The sequence below is a fragment of the Ambystoma mexicanum genome, chromosome 3q (assembly GCF_040938575.1).
Source record: "Ambystoma mexicanum isolate Mex_15411 chromosome 3q, UKY_AmexF1_1, whole genome shotgun sequence".
NCBI classification, from domain to species: Eukaryota; Metazoa; Chordata; class Amphibia; order Caudata; family Ambystomatidae; genus Ambystoma; species Ambystoma mexicanum.
Genome location: NC_090926.1, coordinates 30,165,244 through 30,188,543, shown reverse-complemented (window position 1 = coordinate 30,188,543; position 23,300 = coordinate 30,165,244). Strand labels below are relative to the sequence as shown.

The 23,300-nt window shown below is 45.0% G+C and overlaps 1 protein-coding gene across 8 annotated transcripts in view; it reads left to right on the top strand.

Annotated features, from left to right (window-relative positions):
• Nucleotides 1-23,300, top strand: part of MAFF (MAF bZIP transcription factor F) — a 56,542-nt gene that overhangs the window by 13,381 nt on the left and 19,861 nt on the right. For 4 of the 8 annotated variants that reach the window (XM_069652986.1, XM_069652987.1, XM_069652984.1 and 1 more), the window contains one exon: nucleotides 994-1,177. The exons of the other annotated variants lie outside the window; for them this stretch is intronic. In XM_069652986.1, coding sequence (XP_069509087.1) covers nucleotides 1,113-1,177 — 65 coding nt within the window. In that variant the 5' untranslated portion in view covers nucleotides 994-1,112. The remainder of the gene's footprint in view (nucleotides 1-993; nucleotides 1,178-23,300) is intronic. 8 annotated transcript variants of the gene reach the window in all.

Sequence of the window (23,300 nt, the reverse complement as noted above, 5' to 3'; positions counted from 1 at the left end):
TCCTTCCAAGACCCCCACCACCTGGCATCCCCCGTTTAAAGGCCTCTACCATAAGGCTCCCCAGCTGTTCAGCATACAAAGGCCCCCTTTTCGTGAGTGTGGCGACTCCTTCCCAGTTCCACACAATGACTGTTCTACCGATCAGGCTGATTGCTTTCAAACCGTTTCCAAGTAGGGGATAAATACTGGCTGCCTCTCTCTGGCTTTAATGCTATTGCTGCTCCAATGCCCCCACAATGTTCCACACAAATAGTCCATGCCTTCCTCGGGTGCACCAGGCCCTCTACGTGATAGGTTATCTATATGTATCCAGCCGTGGTGCATGTGTGAGAAACCATACCTCTGCAATGTTTACCCATAGCATGGTTTCGTTTTTTGCAGGATTTTTGCACTGCTATGAGCACTGCACTAGTTCTGCTGTAGTGCATAATTTATTGCACATTAGCGATACTTATGCGGCCCGGGTGTGCGGGGGGAGACTTCTGACCCTTCTGGAGGATGGTGCCTGGCTAGTATTAGCAAAGGCCTTCCTGCTAAGGTGTAATATTTACTTTGTTCTTCCCCCAGTAAAGATCACTTTGGTCATGGGTTCTGTCCCTTCATACCCTCCTATTTCCTGTACATGTTGCTGCCTGCAAGGCTCTCTATGGTTGATATTTACATTTAAGAAACTGAAACGGGCTCTTGTCTTTTAAAGGACACACACAAAATGAATGCAGCATTTTAGGTACAAGAGCTCTGCAGTTAAGAACGTATTGCCTCTCCAGAACACCCACCTCTAAATTTGCAAACAGATACAACTAGTTAAAGCCAGAATGATTGGAAGTCCTGGAGGAAGTTAACCAAGCACCAAGAGACGCTTCACTCATAAATCAGGACACATCAGGCAGGAACATCCATAGCAAGCCCACTAAAATTGATGCTTTTGGGTACAGACCTGGTTCACAAATACTTAGCACATACTAAATTTACATATTTTATTTCTTCTTTTAGACAATAACTCAAATCATCATGGCACTCTTTGATTCCAACAAATCTCTGTGCATTTGAAAGGATGGGGAATTTGAGCCTTTGCAATTCCTGGTGAAGTTAATTGCTGATAGAGGGTATCGATGAAGGTAGAAGAGAAATACGCGAAGAAGAATGTATTTCAAGGCAGTCATGCTTTTCTAGTTAGGTAAGCAATGTATTATTTTTTTTTCCATCTATTTGATGTTTGGGGGAAGAGTACATCTGACGTCCCAATGCGGAGTCGTTCCCTTTTTTTTACACATACAGATGAACGCTACACAATGCCCACCTCATTTACATTATCTCTTTCCTCTAGAGTAACTCTCTAAAGCAGAGGTCTTCAAACTGTGGGGCGCGCCCCCATCACAGGGGGGGCGGGGCGCCGGGGCGCCATAGCCCAGCATGAAATGTGACTTTTTTTTTGTTTTTTTAGATTGGAGGAAATGGGAAGGGGCGGCTCACATGGTCAGACTGGACCATAAAACTGCCTTAGTCACCAATGGGGAAAAAATGGCCAGAAGTTGCAAATGGATATTCAGTCCTTTAGTCACAGACTGTTTGGATAGTACCCAAGGGGTTGTTTTTTTGTTCAAATGTAAACAAATTGTGATATTTAAGGAATATGTATTCAGCAACAATGGTCAAAACTACTAGCTGCATATTGAAGCAACTCCTCAAACTGGCCCAAATTGGCCAAAAAAGTGGCCCATTTTGACAGGCCGACACTAGCATTTTGCATTTTTGGGACGGTCATCGTCCTATTGCCATATAGGCAAGTCCAAGCCTGCCCTCTCAACCATAATGAGTGAGGGGCCGTCCACGCACTGGCCTCCTCACCCATTATGTAGGAGCCGAGGAGCCAGCCCAGTGAAACACTGAGCCCTCCCTCAGATGCTTTTTCCAGCTGAGGGAGTGCTCCTGGGCTGACTGAACTATCAAAGGGAAACGCTGTTTGCCTTTGACAGTTTATTTCCCCAGCCGCACATGATCACTGAGCCAATGCAAGGCTGGGGGTGTTTTGCTTCGCCAGCCTTGCATAGCTCATTGGAAATGCTGGCTGGGGCACTGCATGTATGTATGTGCGAGGGGGTGCTCCTGCGCCGCCTCGCACATACGGCCAGAGCAACCTGCAGCGGGGCATTTTAGCAACCACGCGCAGTCCCCTGCAGAAGGTACGTTTATGGCGATTTATTTTTTATTTAAATGTGTATGCTTGTGTTATGGGACTTTGGTGGGACCAGGATGGGCGGCAGCACTGGGATAGTGGTGGGAGTAGGGTGGGGAGAGCCCAGGGTCTGTACTGGGAGTAGGGTGCAGTGATGGCATACAAAAGTTCATAGCGATTTCTACATACTGTCCATCTGGCACTTTTGGGGGGGCCCGGCCTGCCCAAACTTTGCTCAGGGTGGGGGCCCAGGCCAAAAAAGTTTGAAGACCACTGCTCTAAAGTATAGATGGTCTACTGATTTCTCTTATGTTATTGGCAAAGCACTATGGGTTGAACGCCCTCGGGGACCGTAGTCCAGGTCAGAGTATGTGTGCAGCTAGGACAGACAGTGGATTGGTATTAACGAATCGTACTCTACCTCCTTAAAGTTATGTATACAGTCTTTTCGAATGAAAGTAAAACAATATCCATCTGTAGGTGAATTTATTCCTATAAAGTTAGCCGACACATGTTTCGACCTTGGCCGTCTTTAAGGCCTTGAAATTGAACACTTGGTATAGTGACCAGGTGACCAAATGTAGTCCACGGGTTGGGGAACCAATCTAGGATGTCCAAGGTAGAGCGTGATTAGCAAATACCAATCGTTTTTCTGTCCCATTCATTAATTCAAGGTCGTTATTCGTAGACCTTGTGGAATTGGTGATGCAGCTCGCCACTATTTATAAATGATAGTGATCACAGCACACTCTCGAGGGTATATACCTATAAACACTTTTATGTGTGTGGCTACACTGAGTTGTGGGTAGCTGCACGGGGAGGGAGGGAAGGCGCCCAGGAGAGCAAGAATAAGCAAAACTCCAAGGGGGCAGATAGGGTCACGCTTAAGGGGAGTCACCCCAGTGTACAGCTCAGGCAAAATGTTTGTTGTATTGGTAGTCACATTATGAAGTTTCAACTTTCATAGCCACAGCCAAGAAACAGTATTAAGACACAGGATACATTTGATGAAATAACGAAAAGCTATAATTGAGGCTTTAAAAAGAAAGGTAGAGGAGAAAAAGCAGCTACTAGTGGAATCTGGAAAAAGAAGATGCAGTGAAAAAACAAGAGCATTATGTTGTAAAAGCTGATGGGTGAAAACGGTCTATTCCAAAACGTATTAATGGCTGTTCACAAAAGCTGGAAAACCTAAGTCTTTTGGCAGAGATGGCTAGTGTTCTTCATTCCTTCCTCAGAACCTGCCTCTTACTTTACCTGGACAATTGATTGACGCAACATTAAATCGGCAGATGTCTGTGTAATGTTACAGTTCCCAGAGATGTAGCTGTGCAACAACTGCAAAATATTGGACTATAAAGTAACCCGTCAATTGTCTGCTACAAATGTTTTGTCAGACATATCTAATTTGACAATCTCAAACCACCATGTCGTCTTAACAGTGTGTTCTTGTTACAGTAGGACGGTCATGCCTGTTTGGTCAATGAAGTGACACCTACACGTTACCCCACACCTGCGCAATCTTTCAGATTACAGTTTAAAAATTGGAACATCCCCACAACCGAGTTCGGTTGCCACGCCAGCCCCTGCTACTAGCCCCTGCTACTAATCTACAATGTAATTTGTAGCTCACTTGCTGCTCTGTGAAACTGAAGATGCAAGTACCCTTGTGTGCAGAACAATTATAGTTGATTTGGTGAATTTTTAGGCTGGTGCCAACTTGTAAATAGTACATGTTTTTGTACTATTGGATTTCTGTTGGTGATCAGCTAATGTTTTCTTAGGTGTGGTGAATGGTCGAACTAATTGCTAGCTGCTCATAGTGATATTGGTGAAGTGATCGGCAGTCTTGTCATGCAGGTAGACCTTTAACGGATTCTGTTTAGGTCACTGAAAGTGTTTATTTTAGTGCAGTGATTTGTAATTGTGGGAGTTTATTGGGTGTGATGCCATGTAGGCTAGAGGTGAGATGTGAAATGAGGGAGTTTAGAGGTTGGTTTGTGACTTTGTGGGGTGGATTTGTAATTTTGTATACTAAATCAGCAAACCTTAGTTAATGACATTTGAGTGCTCTAGCAAAGATGGCAAGTAACGGCTACAAATTCCATGTTTTCCAGTACACTATCCGTAAGTCTAACCCTATAGTAATACAAGGAATCAAAACCCTTTTCCTAAATCGTTTGAAAGCAACATCCTCCTGAAGTTGTCTGCAATAATCGTTCACAATTTCAAACCCATCCTAAAGTTGTCACAGGGTCATCCTGGAGTAATTCAAACCCATCCCTGAAGTTGTTATGGGGTCATCCTGGAGTAATACAAGATCATCACTGGAAGTAATCACTACTCCTCTTGGAGTAGTTTCTGTGATAACTCTATAGTAATCTCATTTGAATATTTCGGCCTATACGCATACTTCGGCATGGTTTCGGATGATCTCACTGAACTAGTTATGGATGACTCTAGGATGGAGTCACCTGATGACTCCAGAATGATTCCAGGAAGATCTTCCTTTTTGATTTGGGCCTGGGCTGCGGCAGTGACTTTTGTCCGCTCAAAATACACAATACACATTTTTCTATATGCCGACAGCAGTGCAGGCCTGCACTCTGCCGTGCCGTGGCATTACAAAGGGTTGAACCCGTGCACTCCGGATCAGAGCCGTTACAGAGGGAGAGGGTGGGACCTCTGGAAGTCGGGGCACTGTGTGAAGGCTACAAGAACAAACACAAAAAAGTACTTTAGTTTTCCACTCCACGCTTGGAGCTCTTCTCATAAAAAGGGGGGTGGGTAACCCACCAATGGTTTGTTCCATTTTTGCTCTGTGCTCCATGTTAAGGAGTTTCATAACTACGAGAAAGGCATAATGTGTGCTCCGTGCCTGGGGTAGTGTAAATGATCTCTTCTCAGATAGGGTAGAGAGTACGGGCATTGTTTAGCCATGCTCAGGAGCTCAGTGAGTAAGGAAATGGTATGTGCTCCGTGTGTGGGACAGTGTGAACATGTGCGAAGAACAATTGTCCTCGCTTGGGGCTCAGAGCATCTGTGCTAAGGCCCAAGAGCACTAGCCCAGAGAAGGAACACACAGCGCACGGTTGCACCTGCTGGGCTGGTGGTCAACTGCATAGATGGTGGGAGATTTGTGCTCATCAGTCGGGTGTGGTGGTAAGGACACCATAGGATTGCGTCTCCTCGTGAGCGCTCGTGCCAACACACACACGCGGATATACTGTGGCATTCCACATTAGCACAAGCACAGGCCACATTAGCCTCTGATAATACGCCATGGAAGACTGGGGATGGCGCACAGGCAGGTGGCAGTGCACACCGTCAACAAGGACAGCTGGCGTTGCAGAGTGGATCAGACCTAGTTGGAGCAAGAGCCTGCCTTGCGCCTCGGACTGCATTGATCGAACATTTTGCTGTTGAGATCAGTGAGCGGGTGACGGCCGAACTTGTTATATTCGGCATGTCCCGCAGTTCAGAATCTGTTCAAGACACTGCAGCCTATGGATTTATCGTAAGCAGCTGCCATTGAGGTGCTGAATGACTGTTTTATGGCCGTGATCAACCGTGACTGAGCGGTTCAGGTCGAGGTCAGCAAGCCAGGAAGACAGATAAAACCTGGATGCGTTCCACGGAAGGCTGCGGCACATTGCTCTATCCTGTGCATTGTGCAACAATGAGGATGAACAGATTAGGCAACAAATCATCTTTGCCTGCAGTTTGGCTAAATTGAGGAAGCAGGTCATTGGAGAGCCCTATATAACACTGGCCAGGATCCTAGAGATGGGCAAGTCCCATGAACTAGCCGAAATAAGAGCGTCCGCCATGGACATGTCCATGCAGAGAGTGAAACTGGAGGACGTATATGCTATAGGGAAATGGCAGGGAAGCAAGGTTTTCAAGAAAGAGTGGGCTCGGAAGGATGCTGGCATGGGAGGTGCAGCACTATGCCCACAGTGCAGATGGGGCCTGCTGCACGCATGCGATTGCCCGGCCAAAGGATGCATGTGTGGAAAAGTTGACCACTTTGCGAGGGTCTGTCCGGCCTCATCACCAGCCAGCTGTTGCCCCAGTACCAGCCATAACCTCCAGGGAGGATACCCAACAAGCAGTGGGAAGGAAACTGGCCAGAACGTCTATGTCTCCGCTGGCGTCACCAGAAGGAAGAGGGCCTGCATGGCAGGAAGCTGAGGACGAGGATGTGTTATTAATTTGTGCTCAGTAAGATGATCAGGGGCATTAACAGCAAGCATGGAAGGACTGAAGAAACATTCCACAGTGTGGAGTTTGATCTATGATCACCAGGTGACGAGAGGTCTGTTAGCCTCCTATGATGGAATGCACCATGCACCCAAAGTTGTAATGTTGGTTCACATGTTGAGGCGTTTACAGTTGTTTGTTTTTTTGTTATGGAAACAGAGGAATGTGGTCATGACATGGCTCTCCAATAAAAGGAACCTCAGCTGGCACGTGCAGTAGAACAGTGGGCTGGGCACATCAAAGGTAATTAATAATATCGGTGCGCTATAGCTCTGCTTCTTTTAGCAGCCCCCACCCCTTCAGGGGATTGGGGGCTCTCGATAGGGGGCGTGGCCTAAGCACACCCGTACTCGGGCTGCACCCTCTAACGGGAGCCCCTCCCAACCCCCCCCAATTTCTAATCCCGCTTAAAGCACTGAATAGGACCATGATGCGTTATCAAATAATGCTTGATCGTGACCGGAAGGAGAATGCTCTTAGTAGAGAGAGGGGTGGCATATGTGGATTAAAGAAAAGTACTGTGAGCTGTAAAGGCTAAGAGTCAAGTATTCGGCCATCAAATAATCAGCACAGTTAAAAGCCATGAGTTCAGTTCTTGGTTGCTCCATGGGAAATATTGTGACGCCACGGCTCCTAAACCAGTAGACTCGCTCGGAGCCACGCTCAGTAACTGTCAACATTAACTTAACGTTCTAGTTTTTCATTTGAACTGTGTACCATAGAAACTCACTTGACCTATCAGAAAAAATTACTTCATGACTCGCTTTAAGCCCGCTCACCCAAGAAGCCAATCCCTGCTTGATCGCTGCATTTTGGGGGAAGGAAGTGGTGAAAGATTGCCACCAATTGAATGATCCGCCAGACCTACTGTCCTACTGCAACGGTTACTGGCGTCCACTAGTAACTGATGTCCTTTTTCTCAGAAAATAGGTGGCATAGCATGTGGCACCGGGGTGTCGGCCTTCCACTTGACTTGCAAAAGTCGGGGGTCCAATTACAGCACCCACCGATTTCTTATAATTTTTTGGAAGGACAAGAAGGCTATTTTGCTACCATCATACGTGCCCGGATGATCCACCTGCCCTGGAAGTGTGGAAGCACAGACCTTGCCTGTCGAGCTGACGCTTTCGGAGCATCGATGCATGTTGAAAACCTTCTTGCGAAATATGTTGTGTGCTTATTTAGCATTCACGTGGCCCTGATCGTTCCAAGCAGGACTTGTGCATATTTAGCAAAGTAAATTGTTAAATTATGTAGAGGATGGGCAGTGGAACAATGGTACCAGAAGCTGTAACGCTCATCTGGTATCCACGGGGACGTCACTCGGCCTGTTCTGACCTCTTACGACCTCGAACCCTTCACTGGAGGCTATTCGACTGGAGACTGGGCCTGAAACACAGGATTGGTAGAGTTTAACTCCCTATTGTCTCTGTGTGCTTGAACCCCTTCTTCCCCAGGGTCCAACCCTCCCCTTTGATCCACAGCTCAACTTGTTTTCTTGTAAAGTGTGCTCTCCGTCCTACTTTCAGCGGTGGGGTGCGTTGATTGATGGGGGCTCGTTGCTGCCTAGTTACTTCACTGGCCCGACAGGTAAGTATGAGTCTTTTGAACAGTTCTCTAACTTTGTTCCTTTCCTTCCTTAGATGATGACCGGCGTCTGGGGATGGCGACGTGCTGCTGAGATGAGTAGTGCTGAAGCTGAGTGAGCGCGTGATGCACGTTGCAACCCTTTTGTATTTGTATTGAACTGAGTTCTTTTTCTGTGTCTTTTAGGTGCTGCGACGTTTTCAGCGTGGATGCCGGTTATGAAGAAGAAATGAGGTGTAAGCGCGATATGCAGCGCCTCTAGATGTTTCCACGCTAACCTGGAGTGTCTTTTTCCCTCTTGCAGATGGATGAGTTCCAGAGACTGAGTTCCCCCAGAGCGGCTGGGATCCAGGTAAGCGTCTGAAGCTCGTATAGTCTTTAAAAATAAGCGAACAATTGCTGAATACTTACTAATGCCTTTTTTCTGTTCTTTTCCCTTTTCCTTAGGCAGCGGCGTGCCGCGATGGGCATGACACCGCCGAAGATGCCTGCAGAACAGAAGAAGCGATGAATGATGGGCAGAAGCGCCGCTAGGTAAGGCTGTTCCTAACGGTGTTCTTGTTCTTGCAGGAGCTGAGCGCAGAAGGGATGCAGCCCTACTGGAGACCGATCCGAACATGGTGAGTGTCACGCTGCAGGTGCAGAAAACACAAAGCATGTTTCTCAGCCTGGTCGTGGCTTAAATAGTCTCTGGGTATCCCATGTGTCTCTGAGCTGAACCACACCCAAAAGACTAGACTGCACATGCAGTTCTGGGAACCGAAATATGTGGGGGCATCCATCTGGTCCACATCAAAGCACTAAAAGTCCAATCCCCAAAGTTATCCTATGGGAGTGAGGGAGTCTGGTGCCACAAGCGCCAAGTCTGACTCCAAGTGGGTCTTTGGAGGGATGGAGAGGCCCTTGAGGGCCATGTAGGTGATCGTGGCTTGGCTCCAGCCTGACATCTTGGAGGGCTGGGGACATGAGGGACAGGAATCATGACAGAAGCAATTTGGTGAAGATGGAAGACCATAACTCAATATCACTGAAAACAAAGCCAGATAGCGCTTAGCAAAACATGCATACACCATAACATGCAAGTTCCTTTTGGGGGCTGTATATACAATCCTTGTTTTTTTTACTTTTACCGTTTGAATTCTGGGAATTGCAGCAATCTATTTATCAAAGTAAAACATGACTTTATTATCTCCCAAAGGGAATGCGGGCGTGTTGACCCATATTAAACGGGACTGACATAAAGCTATAGCATGAAGAGTTAATTGACATGCACCTTCGTTATAGATGAAAAGATGCGATTATATGTGGAACGTTTTTTAGAATTGTGGGTTGTTGCCTCTTCGGGGGTCTCATTCTAAAGTGAGCATGCTCTCAATGAAATTGCAGCTTATGACGTGCATGTCGCAAACTGCAACACACATCCGGCAACGACTGTCGTTCTGCAATAGGCAATTAATCCACCTGATTAAACTACAGGGCTCTCCAAACTATAGAACTATTTAAAATACAGCACCTTTACTTATAATGCCTATCTAGTCTTGTCTGCAGCATGGGGGTGTGTCAGATAAACTCCTTGCCCAAACGAGTGCACAGAAGAAACTGGCCCGCAATGATGGCTCCTGGCAATGCAATAACTCTAAGGGTACACTCGGCCACTTGATCTGGCTCTGTCTTTAAACTCAGAAAATTTGTGAAAGAGTGGCAGAGGGGGTCAACCTGGTACTGGAAAGATACACCCCGATGAAGGCTTCTGTTTCTGTTCTAGGCCAGGATATGAAAAGTCAAAAAGTGAACTGTCTAACCCCAATAATATATGGATTTTGAGATGCGTTCTACTGGCTTAAAAGAACAATTCTTTGTAACTGGAAGTTGCTGGCAGGCCTGAGTTGTGAAGAAGGAAACCACAAATTCTGACTCTGAACAATCCATCTACAAAAACAAATGTGGTTTGGAGGTGTGCAAAGCCATCTAGGATTCATGCCTGTTATATGGCTAAATCATTAATGTAGCTCTGCCACATTTTATTTGATCTTTCCGGATCTACAAATGTTTTCGAATTATGATGTTTCGCTGAGTTTACCACCTTTTCTTTTATTGCAAGAAATGATACAGGAGGGTGTGTGCTTACACCAGCAATCCGACCCACCTGTGTATATATATATCACACTTGCCATCTGTAGTTTTGCAGTAAAAATAATCAGCAAGAAAATGGCAACGTTGCTTTCGTCAAAAGCATGGAATATCACTTTTCTGATGCTTCATGTTGACTTTACTTTCTCTAATTGTAATTCTCCTTACCCACATCAATTCCCAACAACCCTCTACTTTTTTGATGACTTCTTGGGTACTAGTTCACCATTCTCTAGCTTGCCCCGACTGTTGTTCATGGTGTTCAAACATTTGTTTTTTTCAGGTTTGAGACCATGTTTTTTTTAAATCTTTGAATTTTATTTTAGCCACCAGCTTTTTTTTTTTTTAAATCCTTTATCGCTTGTAGGTGAATTTTGTGAGTTTTTTTTGGTTTGCCAATTTAAACTAAAAGCAACAACTTTCTGATGGAGACCAGTGAGGTGCATGGCAAACAGATTTAAATAAATATTTTGCAATAGTTGAAACAATAATTTCTGAAACGGAACAATTTATGCTACTAGACTCCACCCATTTGGATAGCCTACGACTTTCGATTGCTCGAACACCTTCTGTGAAAAGAGCAAGCTTGTAATTCAATAAACTAAAGCAATATTTTGTCCAAGAGCAAAAAAATAGGATGGTTGATTTGTTATGAATTTATATGTGCAAGATTGCTTTTCAGCACATTTTTTCCAGGTGGGTCAAGGGAAAGGATATTACGTTTCTCATCCAAAGAAAGTTTGATTCTGATTTGTAACACTAGTTATGTTTGTTCATCATTACCGTCTGAATCATAAGTAGGTTTTTAGGAATAAGAAATAAATTTGATGGGTCGATGTTAATAGGAGCTAATGCAGACATATCCAATTTCTTGTATACGTTTATAGTGTGCACGGATATCAACCTGATTGGTGCTTATTTGATCAATGATGGATACTGACCTTTCTATCATAAGAGCTTGTGTATAAGCAGCAATTTCATAGTTTTAAGTATTAGCAAATTACTGGGAGGGGAGGAGTTAAGGGGAAAAATATATTGTTATATTTTGCGTGGGCAGACCAAGTTTTAATATAAAGAATATTGTGGGTGTTTTTGATTTTTATTATTTTTTTTTTTTTTTTTGGGTTGAGATCCATACTTTATGTGCAATTGACTCATTTCCAAACCACGAGATTCTCAACTCTGTATTGTCCTCCGTATATTACATTGGCTTTTATGGTGACTTGGCATGTGTGAGCATTTTCTGATTTATAGAATATAGGGTTGCACAGTAGAGTGCATTTTTTATGACTGTTTAAAAGGTTGTTTCTTGTTACCATTATCTTTATTACTATTAAAGTTTTTAGTAAAATGCAATTTGCATTCTCGGATTCCATAACTTTTTTTTCACAAAGTGTTTTTACCAATTCTTTGTACAATAGTCAACATCTGCATATTAAAGCTGTCAGTAAGGTTTTTATGCAAACAATTTCTTGTACCTCTATTTTCTAATGATTAGCAGATTTATTTAAATGTTTTGTTTTCAAATCCAGAGTACACAACCGATGCACAACCCCCCCCCCCCCCCGGAAGATCTGCTTGGAACCTTTCTGTACCAGAATATCTTATACACTAAATAAATATTTCTGTAACTTTGATATTATGGGGGCACCATTGCTCCATGTAGTCTGATTGTAGATATTCTTGGATCGTTCCCCATTCCTTTGTGAAGAATCCTCCAGTTCCTTGTATTGTGTGGGTCAGCTTCTCCATAGCCAATTGTGACCAAACCTTTTAGAGCCGTGTAAATACTAGTGGAGGGTCCAGCTTCTTCCAACTTTGGACTGTTTCTGTCCATGCCGCTATAAGTAGTCCCATAAAGCTCCTCCACTGTGACGTATTCTACTTCCTTGCCGCATTGTCTCTCATCCCGCAAAGCCATACCCTTTCCCCCAGCTGTCCAACATCTGGAAGCATTTTCCCCATCTCAGTCTTTACCTCTAACCAGAAGCTTTTGATCCCCTTGCAGTCCCACCATATGTTTCCATGTTCCCACCTCTGCACACCCTCTCCAGCACTGGTTTGATGCATGGGGGTACATTGTGTGGAGTCTTTCTGGGGTGTAGTGCCATTGGGCTACTATTTGTACCCACATTTCCCTCATTGGGACCGAGCAGGTCATTTTTCGAATTTGCGTCCACAAATCCAACCACAGGTATCTTGGTAGTTCTTCCCCCCCAATGTTTTCTCCCACTTGGTCATATATGCCCATTTGAGTTCTGCGTCGAGAACCCTTTATTGACCCCAGAGTTGGTAATGACATACATTTCAAATTGTGTGAGGTTTCTTGTTGCCGCCCTTTTGATTTCAGGTGTCGCTAACTAGTGCCTAAGATGGTCATAGTTATACTGATCCCTATCTGTGAGGTTCAGCAGAGATTTATATGCCCCGAATAGTCTAATTTCCTTGTCCTGAAACATTTCCCCTATTTTCGTGCAGCCCGCTGTATCCTATTTCTCGGATGCCCCTCGTTTCATCCCAGGTGGGAATTGGGGATTCCGACTGATGGGGGTAAATGGGCCATTCACCATGGTCATCATACCCTTACGCGTTTGGACATCACAGGCCTCTAATGTAGTTCTCATTACTTTGCTGATGTGGAGGTTGGGGTGCCTGTGTTGGCTTTCCACAGTAGCTCCCCCAGTGGGGATCTAGCTACTGCCCTATCTTGTGTCGCCCAGATTGTTTGGGTATCTTCCCCATCCATTCCCGGAGCACCCTTAATTGGGCTCACTGGTAAATACTACCATAAATATATGAAAATGGGGAAGGGCCATCCCCCACTCCCTAGTAGGGGCTGTGAGGACCGCCCTGGCGACCCTCGGGGAGGGGGGGGTTCCGTTTCCATATGTAGGACACTACCTCTTTTGAAAGTGCTTTGAAAAATGATCTGGGAACTCAGGTTGGGAGTGCCTGGAAGTAGTATAAAAGCCCCGGGAGGATGTTCATCTTAATCGACTATGTTCTGCCCCACCAGGAAACAGTCAGGGGGGGTGGGGGGATTCCATCTCCCCAGGTCCCTTTTTATGATTTCTAATGGTGGGGGATAATTGCCTTCGTATAGGAGCCCTACCCGGTGTGTTGGTGTTATTCCAAGCTATTTGATCCCCTTTTCTGCGATCTTAAGGTCTAGTGTTACTGCTTCCCTTTCTACCTCTCCTCGTTTGTCCGCCAGGATCAGTATTTCTGATTGTCTCCTATTTATTTTAAGTCCGGTAATAGCCCCGAACGTCTCCAGTTCTCTCACCTGCCGCCAATGACCTCCCCGCATCTTCTTGGGCTATTAACATGTAGTCTGCATAGGCTATTACTTTGTGTTGTATGCCTGCCATTTCTATCCCTCTAATGTGCCTAGATTCCCTTAATTTTAATCAAGAGTGGTTCCAAGAATATGGCGTATAAGAGGGGGTGAAAGTGGACAGCCCTGCTTTGTACCCCTTATGATATCAACCCTTCCAGTGACCTCCCCCCTTAATGGCAATCCTAATTGAGGGGGACTTGTAGTTGGCTCTTATCATTGCAATATACTGATCCCCAAAGCCCATAGATTTAGTTTTAAACAGCATAGACCATTCCACCCGGTCGAAAGCCTTCTCGGCATCTAGTGACAGTAGGCGTGCCGGAGTATGTGTGATGCCCGTCTTTTCCACTAGGTGTATCAGCCGTTGTCGAACCGGGATAAAGCCTGACTGGTCTCGGTTTATCAGGTTGGGGAGGAGCGGAGATAATCTTGCTGCCAGGACTTTTGTGTATATCTTGGAATCCAAATTTATCAAGGCTATGGGGCGGTAGGATGCCGGATATGTGGGGTCTTTTCCCTGCTTTGTGGAAAACTAGTACCTTTGCTTCGTTCATTGTCGGGGTCACGTTCCTGCTATCTTTGGAGTTTAGTAACCTAGTTAGGAATGGGATTAGATTATCTGCGTATTTCTTGTAGAATGGGGCTGTGAAGCCATCTGGGCCTGGTGCTTTGTTGGGTGGGAGCTCTGCTATTGCCTTTCTCACTTCATCTTCCCATATCAGGCTACCTAGTGCTAACCTATCCTCTTCCGATATCTGTGGGATGGGGAGGGTCTGTAGGTAGGCCTCTTGGGTGGTACTGTCCGGAGATTCCGTAGTGTACAGCGTTTGGTAGAATTCCCTGAATGCCTCTCCCATGTCCTGCGTGCGTGTAGATAGCCCCTGTGTGTTTTGGATGTTTTTAACCACCATTCCCTTCTGTTTTTCACAGAGTTGCCTGGCGAGGAGTTTATCAGCCTTGTTGGCCTTAGTATAATAGCGTTGTTTGAGGTACATGGGGATTTCTCTGCTTTTTTTGGTGCGGAGCATTTCTGATTGCCCTTGTGTGAGGACATTTTAAAGCTTCTGGTGGGCTGTATCAGGATTTTCTCCTGTATGTCCACTATCGTGGACTCCCTCTCTTTTTCCCATCTGTGCCTCTGTTTATCCCCCGATACCTTTTTAGGGCTATCATTTTACCTCGGACCACTGCCTTGAACGCCTCCCAGACCGTCGTCCACCATGTCCCTGATCGGCTCTCCTGCTACAGGATCCTGGAGCAGGTCCTGTGGGAGCCTCCAACGCCAGAGACCACCTTTCTTTCCCGTGAGTTTCACCTCCGTCCATAGTGGTGCATGGTCCGACAGTGAGATTGACCCTTTTTCTATTCCCTGATTCTTGTGCATTAGTCCCAAAGATGCCCAGAGGTAGTCTATTCTTTACATTGTATTGTGTACATGCGAGAAATACGTGTATCCCCTCTGGTCGCCCTTGAGTTCCCTCCATACATCACAAAGGGCCATGTTTTCCATCTTCTGCCGGAGATGCTTTGATGACGCCCCTTTGGCTGTGGGAGCCCCCCGAGCTTCTATCTAAGTGTGGGTGCCAAGCCAGGTTAAGGTCTCCCCCCCCCACCCCCAGAATTACCTCTTCTTTTACAAAATGTTCGAGCTTCCCTATCGTGTCCCTCCGAAAACTGTCTTGTTCCGTGTTGGGTGCATAGATTGAAGCTAGGGTGAGGCACTGCCCCTCTATCGCAGAGCTGACAAATGCACACCTCCCATTCTTGTCTATGTGCCCATCTACTAGGCTGAAGTGTACTCCTTCTTTCACCGCAATCAACACACCCGCTTTGTTTCCGTTGCGTTTGCCTGGGCCCAGATCTTGTACCCCCTAATGTGGACTTTCTGTTTATCCCGGGCTCTAATGTGTGTCTCTTGGAGTAGTAGCACATTCGCTTTATCCCTCTTTAGCAAGTTCTCCATCTTTTTCCTCTTCACCGGGGAGTTGAGGCCCCTAAGATTATATGTTAGGATTCGAAGATTCCCCATGGTGTCCTAACCCAAGTCCAGTTACCTCGGTTCCCATTCCTTGCTATGCTTCCCGTCTTCCGGGCGCCCCCCACCACCATCTGGTAACTCCCCCCAACCCTTAACTATTCATTTTGAACCAAACAACTGTCCCCGAGTAGGGCACGGGTTCCTAAGGATGATATGGTGTTCTGCCCATCGCCCCCTGCCCTCCTTAAACTCGGGGGGGGGGGGGGGGGGGACTTTGCGGGAATTCCTAAACCCGCATCTCACACCGACCTTACCGGACCCCACTACCGGGGGTTCGTCCCGGGCCGCCATGTTGAACTTCTCTTGGTGCCACTGAATTCCCACTTAACTCTCTCCACCCAGCGGCTTTTGTATGTCCCCTCAGAGTGACCGCCAGTTCTGGCCATATCCTCATTAATCGTCCTGGGGCGTCACCCTGCAGCGCTCTTTCCCTGTGTTCTTCTTTCTTTGCCGAACCGTTTCCCATCCTCTCGGCCTCCTTTGGTACTCTCCCCTTGCTTGATTGACTCTCCTCCTCTCCGTCTGCTTGTATCACCATCAAGTTGAGGCCTTCCTCCCATGTGGTCACTCTTCTTTGTCTGCCCTCCCAGGTGAACAGTAGCCCGAAAGGGAATGTCCATTTATAGCGTATTTGCCTTGTCACTAATTCCTTGACCAGGGGGGGGCCATCTCCCTTCTTTTTTGTAGGGTTACCAGGGCCAGTTCTTGGTACAGCTGTATGTCCTCCCCATTCATTCTTATGTGGTCCATCCCTCTCGCCCTTCTCAGGATTTGCTCTTTTTGTGGGCATGAGGAGAGTGCTACCAGAACATCTCTAGGTCTCTCCCCTGGCGCTCCAGTTCTTTTTGGGCCCACCCTGTGCACTCTTGTCGATCCCAATTTCGGCCGCCTCTTATGCTTCGAGGATGTCCCTGAACACCTCCTGGACTGCCATTTTGAGGTCTTTGTCTAGAACTGACTCCACCATGTGTTTTATGCATATGTTAGATCTAAGTGAGCGGTTCTCGAGATCCTCACATTGTATCTCCAAATTGTGGGTTAATCTCACCAGATGTTCTTGCGTCTCGCTGTTTTGTTGTGTTTCTTCTTTTGTCAATTGGAGAGTTCTCTCGAGTATATCAGTCCGCTCCTCCAGCTTGGTCAGGTCTTGCCTCAAGTCGTGAATCGCCAGCTTCATGTCCTCCCTTATCGTAGCGAATTGTTCCTGCAATGTTGACATGAACTTTTCTTGTAGTTCCATGAACCAAGCTTGCATGTCATTCCTTGAGGGTGTTTGGTCGTGGGATGCGGGCAAAGTGCCTTCGCTGGGGGGGGTCTTCATATGCCCTTCCTCTGGTCTGTATTGGGGCATCTGAGGACCACATTTGCAGAAGGTTGGCGTTCTGTCTGGAGTTCTGGGAGTTTGGTTGTGGCCCCTTTCCCCTTGGCCTTAGACATTGTCCCTTTGGGCGTGTGGCGCTGTCTCTAACGTTGCCGGGGATGATGCTCTGAGCCTTTGTCTTCCTCTACACGACCCCGCACTGGTGTGTGTGGGGTGTGGGGGGCGATTGCATTGTTTTGGGTAATATCCGCGGTGCGCACCGATCGCTGATCCTGCAGAGCGTCTCTTTCCAGTGCCAGGGGGGAGTTGCCCTTCTTTTTACCCCCTCTTCGTAGACCCCCTTGTCTGGCTTGTGTGGGGGGAGACCCCTCCTCTCTGCCCCCTTCTCGTTACACCCACATAGGGGTGCCTGGATAATTGGTGGGGGTTTGTTACCCCCGCCGCCCCCAATGTCAGACTTGCGTGGGGGGATGTATCCTGCTGCGTGTGGTGGCGGGGGGCCCCGAGCCCGCCGCAATATGGGGCAGGGGGTCCCCTCCTGCTGTGTCCTCTTGCCGCTCCTCTGCCTCTGCCTCAGCTGTGGTCCTGTTTTGCCCTGCTGCTGGGTCGTCTGTAGCACGTCCCATGTGGCTATAGGGAGGAAGCGGGGTATTTGCTGCTCCTCGGTACAGATCTGCCCAGTCCTCGCTACTCGCGGTGTGCCTGCGCTTCCTCTGGCGACTGTTCTTTATGGCCTGTGGTGAGTGGGGGATCTCACCCCCCTGTGTGGACTTGTCCGTGGGTACAGGGTCCCTCCACCCTTCGCGCCTGGGGTTATGCGCGCTGCCAGGTGTCAACATTCACTACTGCCCCCCTTGAGCTCAGCTCCGTCTTTGCCGCCGTGGAAGGGAGGAGGGGAGTCTCCTTTGCACCGCGGATGGTCCCCTGTGTCACTGTGACGGCATTCAGAGGAAATGCCGCCCGGCTCTTCCCAGACCGGCCGCGCCTCCTTAGGCAGTCATCTCTGGCGTTCCTCGGTAGGGGAGGGGCAGTCTTCCCCCTCACCCGTTCCGGGTCCTTATGCGGTCACTACCGCAGGGTCTGAGACCCCCCCCCTTATCCATCGCACTAGAGGTTAGAAGAGGTGTGGGGCAGTGTCTGACCTTCGATTGGGCACTAATTCTGCAGCATTTCCGTGACGGCCTGGGGGGAGAGAGCTTCACGCACGTCTCCTTGCCCCGGCAGCCATCTTGGAGTGCCTTTTTAAAAAAGATTTTTTAAATCTAAAATATCCTTACAAGCACAGTAATGAATGTATTAACTGGTCTTCCTGCGCAAGTATGACCCAAAATATGTTTCTCTTACCTCCCCTTACTCTCCCCACTGCAATTCGCTGGTACTTGCATGAATTACAAAATGTGTATTTTCTTAAACCACCTCCTTTTGATGTAAGAAATGAGCTTTTTATACTGATTTTTCTATAATTGCTCAAATGAGCCCCAATTATCAAGCTGATATTTCCATGTGCACTATATATAATATGCTCGTAATTGTGGATCTATTTACATTAGTGCAGATAGTGTTTCTTCCTGATATATATTTCTCTACAAAAAATACTTTTGACTCGGACCAAACCTAATTCATAAAGTTTTAAATATTTTTTGGTAGGGGAAACCTGGAATTTCCTTATAAAATCACTGTTTTTCTTTGTTCTTTATCCTCTGAAGACTATAAAATTGCCTGAAGAAGTTGCTATAGAGTGGCAAAACATGTGCAAAGGTTTTTTTCTGATACGCAAATATCAATTTGTCAACTAAATCTTTGGATGTGGTCATTTGGACAGCACCCAGAAGGGAGTTGAGTGTTCTTAATGTTATTAGAAAAACAGTAGATGTCCACAGTCTTGTGGAACACTCCCGTCCCTCGCACACCCAATGTGTGTGTTGCAGAAATACAACCAAATATTTATACAATTCAATAAAGATTCTTGATTCATATATCATTGCTTGTGCAGTGTATATTTTTATAAATTTCAAACATAATTTCAAGCATTATTTCTCATCAACAATAATATTCAAGAGATTTGGTCGTAGTGGTGGATTCTTTACATCTTTATGTATTTTTGGAAGTCCATAAAATACAGGCGTTATCGGATGGCCATTTGACAGGAAAATGTGTCTTCTGCGATATCCAGTCTATACATAAAGATGTAAAGAATCCACCACTAAGACTGATTGTTTCAGGGACAAAGTATCTTTAACCCATTGGCAATCTATGTTGATAAAGCATTTCAACCTTTGGTACAAAAAACTAGTACATACCTAAGAGATGCTACTGATTTCTTTTTAATTGCATCCAAGGACTGAGTAACATCAAAGAAACAGACGTGCTATATCTTTTGATGTACAAAGCCTCTACACTTCAATTCCGCACCAGGATGGCTTGGAAGCCCTAGAGTGGGCATTACTGAGAGATAACAAGTGTGAGGCCAACAAAGTTTTGATTCTGGAATTAAGTAAAATCATATTAGTCAACAACTTTTTCAGATAGAAGTCACAATTCTACCTACAAGCAGCTGGGACGTCGATGGGCTCATCAATGGCCCCAGCATATGCCAATCTATTTATGCATCATCTTAAAACTATCAATATTTTGAATAAGGAGCAATGGTCCAGGAAAATAATCCTTGGAAAAGGTGTATAGATGAGGTTTTTGTGATTTGGAGAGGCAACCGAACTGAGTTGGACGAATTCCTAAAATTTGTCAATTCTATCCATAGAAGGATTGGATTCACAATGGAAGTGGGTGCACCACTACTGCATTTCTTGGATGTGGAACTTGAAAACAAGAATGGCATTATAGTAACCAACATCTATCACAAAAAAACAGACGTCAACAACACATTACATTACCTCCACAACACTTGAAAGATAACCTACCCTATAGCCAATTTTTAAGGTTGAAGATGGTGATTTCCACTGAGACTATATTGGAAACTGAAAATGCGAAATGGACCAACAGATACATGGGCAGGGGCTATCCCAAACCAATAATTGATCAAGCAAGAATGAAAGCAAGGAATTTGGAAAGAACTGACTTATTGGTACCAAAAAACAGACCAAACGAAATACCATTCCTTTTCGCATTGAGATATTCAGGACAAAGTCATCATGTGACAAAGCCATTAAAAAACTGGCGGATTATAGAACTGGACCCACAATTACACCAACGTTTTCCTAAACCACCAATGATAGCCTATAAAAGAGGACGGCACCTAAGGGACCAACTAGTGAAGGCTGAAAGACAACCAAAAGAAAAGCAAATGAGACTAAGTACTAAGAAAACATGTACATATCCATGTCTAAGTTGTAATAATTGCAACAATGTGATGAAAGGAGGCTATGTAAGACACCCTAAAAAGGGGAATAAAATTAGACTCCATGACTTTGCAAAATGTGACACCAAATCAGTGATGTATGGTCTGAGCTGCCAATGTGTTATCTTCTACGTCGGCCAAACCACCAGGAAAGCAAAAGAGAGGTGGAATGAACAGTGCCATCGGAACCAACAATGCAAAATCCCCAGTCGCGAGACACTTCAACTCAGACACACAATTGCACAACTCAAAGTGATCATACTGGAGATAGTGAAGAAAGCACCCACGGGAGGGAACCATGGGAAGCGGATGGACCAGAGAGAGATTTACTGGATTGTGATGCTGAACAGCCTTACACATGATGGGATGAACGAAGAATTCAGCCTAAGCCTGTTCGTTTGAAAACAGCTTTGAGTTGATTAGGATTGAAACTGAAATTGAATTTTCCTAAATGCAACGATCATAAGTACCCCTAGTTGCAGGGAAATAATAAACAATTCAAATCGAACAGTTCAACAACAAGATACAGTAAGTCCATGGACAGTGTAGGTAACACGCAAAGAAAATGTATTGTAAAACTGTTGCGGAACAATGGTAAATTGTATGATGAAGGGACAACAAGTTAATTGATAAAAGAAATGTCATGATGTCAAGAACTCAATGCTTTAATGTTCAGCACTGTGCCAAATATATAAAGATATTCATCTTGAACAACAAGGATTTGATTGTGAACATGGTACGGTAAGGGCGAGTTCCAGGATGATGCTCAAAAAATTTGAATTGTAAAAACATTTGTAAATTGATGAAGTGAGAATGGGAAATTTCTCCATCTGCCCTTCCAAAAACTTAGAAAGATAAGTTATTTTGCGCACAGAAAGTGAATGCATGCGGGCCAACTATGCGGGAATGTGGGTTGCAGCTAGGTAGGAAATGTGTCTTCCCAATGCTGACCTGGACCATGGGGAGAAAGTGTAGCACTTTAATAAAGCTTTAATATACACTAATCAGGATTTATTTTTAAAAAACACCATACCTACGTCACGCCGTAACGCAAGTAAACAATCGTGACGTCCTCACGCTACCAACGTGATGACGCGCACACACAAATAGAGTGGCCATTTTGGATTACGCTCGTCTTTTGCAGCGTTACTGCAGCTAAACCCAACCGGCTGGGATCCTACACAGAAGGTAAGCTCTGACAGAATCGAAGATGGGAAATACTTATTGACATGAATTAAAATGGTTATATCCATAATAATATATCTGGGTTGGATTAGCGGATACCGCAAGGATTACCAACAGAACACTGGGGCTATACAGACAGAAAACGGGTATTACAATTTGACAGGACGTGTCCCCATACTTCATAATTAGGTAAGGGAGGAAATCAATTTACGATTCATAAGTAATATCACGGGTATTAAATCAAAGAGTGACATAACTCTTACCCATGTTTTATAGGGAGGACATGCCTACTCATGCTGAATGATGCCATATGATTACCCCAGAATGGGGAAAGTGGAATACTAGCAAATTACAAGCACTAGGATCAGCTGAAAGTTGCAACATGACCAGTCTTGACGGAGGAATAAGGAACCTACTGTGAGAAGAGATTACCTGAGTATCAACTCGAAAGAGGTATAACCATAATCCTACTCTCAATTTTAAACCTTTTTAATTGTAATTGGCTACTTTTTAAGATATAGTCCATCCTCCTTTTTATATTGTTATACCCGCAGCTGGATACAGATCCAGCTGGGACATATATCCAGAATATGCTATAAAGTACAGCGCTTTAAATGTAATAGAAACCTACACATTTTGGAGCATCATCCAGATGATTACGCAATCCCAGAACTAAATATGACAGATGCATTGAATATTTGAAATCACATATGAATATAATAACTGAAATATTACATCTGTAGGAAGGAAGGAAGTACAAAAGGAGAACTAGCAGCTCCTGACGAAGCGAATAATTCCCAAAACGCGTAGAGCAGAATAGAGACATGTTGCCTAATATGGAATATTGAATATGAGTTGAACAATGAGTATAATTGTTGCTAATTTACAACATATCTCTAGACAAATTTCTAGTTTGAAGACTGATCTATATTTTTTGAAGAATCTTTACATTTTGTCACTTGAATATTATTGTTGATGAGAAATACTTGAAAATTATGTTTGAGATTTATAAAAATATACACTGCACAAGCAACATATGAATTAATAATCTTTATTGAATTGTATAAATATTTGGTTGTATTTCTGCAACACACATAGTGTGCGAGGGACGGGAGTGTTCCACCCTAACATTCTTTATTTCTTTTTTTTTTTTTTTTTTTTTTTTAGAATATTATAACTAAATTGGTGTGCTGCTAGGGTATTTTGTCTCTTAATGTTATCCCTTCCTTGAACCAACTAGGGAATATGTGCTAAAAAGTAGCAACCTTTCATGTGTGGTTTTCCTTTGGAGGCCTAGCAAAGAGGCCATAAGGATGCTAGCTGAAAAATGTCATAATAAGCCTCATGTTAAAATTGGTGCATAGCCAAGTCCCCACATTGCATGATCATTTCTATGATGATTTTAATGTCTAAGTTTAATATTTGATGAGAGACTGACCTGACAATAGTGCTACATTCCAATAAGAAAAGAAGGAACTACTAGTGCTGCTGGGGGAGGCCTAGCCTCCGTCCATCTGAGCAATACAAATAGTTTAACCCCCAATAATTAAGAACTTGCTGACTTCCCTTGTATGATGGATTTTACAATCCATGTCCGTTCCAGGTTCAGGCTGACTATTGGAGGGAGCCTTGTGATTTAAAAAATGTTTAACTATAAGAAGATGTTACCCTACTCCGGTGATGAGGATGGTTAACCACCATAGCCAAACGGGCTGCTAACTTAATGCTGGCCAATAGAATTGGTCGGGCTCAGTCAGATAACTTGTTTTACTTCCTTCTTAAAGAATTGCTTAATGGTGATGAGCAGTATTGTGTGGCGTGCTTTAATGACCCCCTGCCCCCCCCCCCTCACTGACCGCACCAAGCTATCCTTTAGCTTGAACACTCTCAGGTTATGGAAGCTAC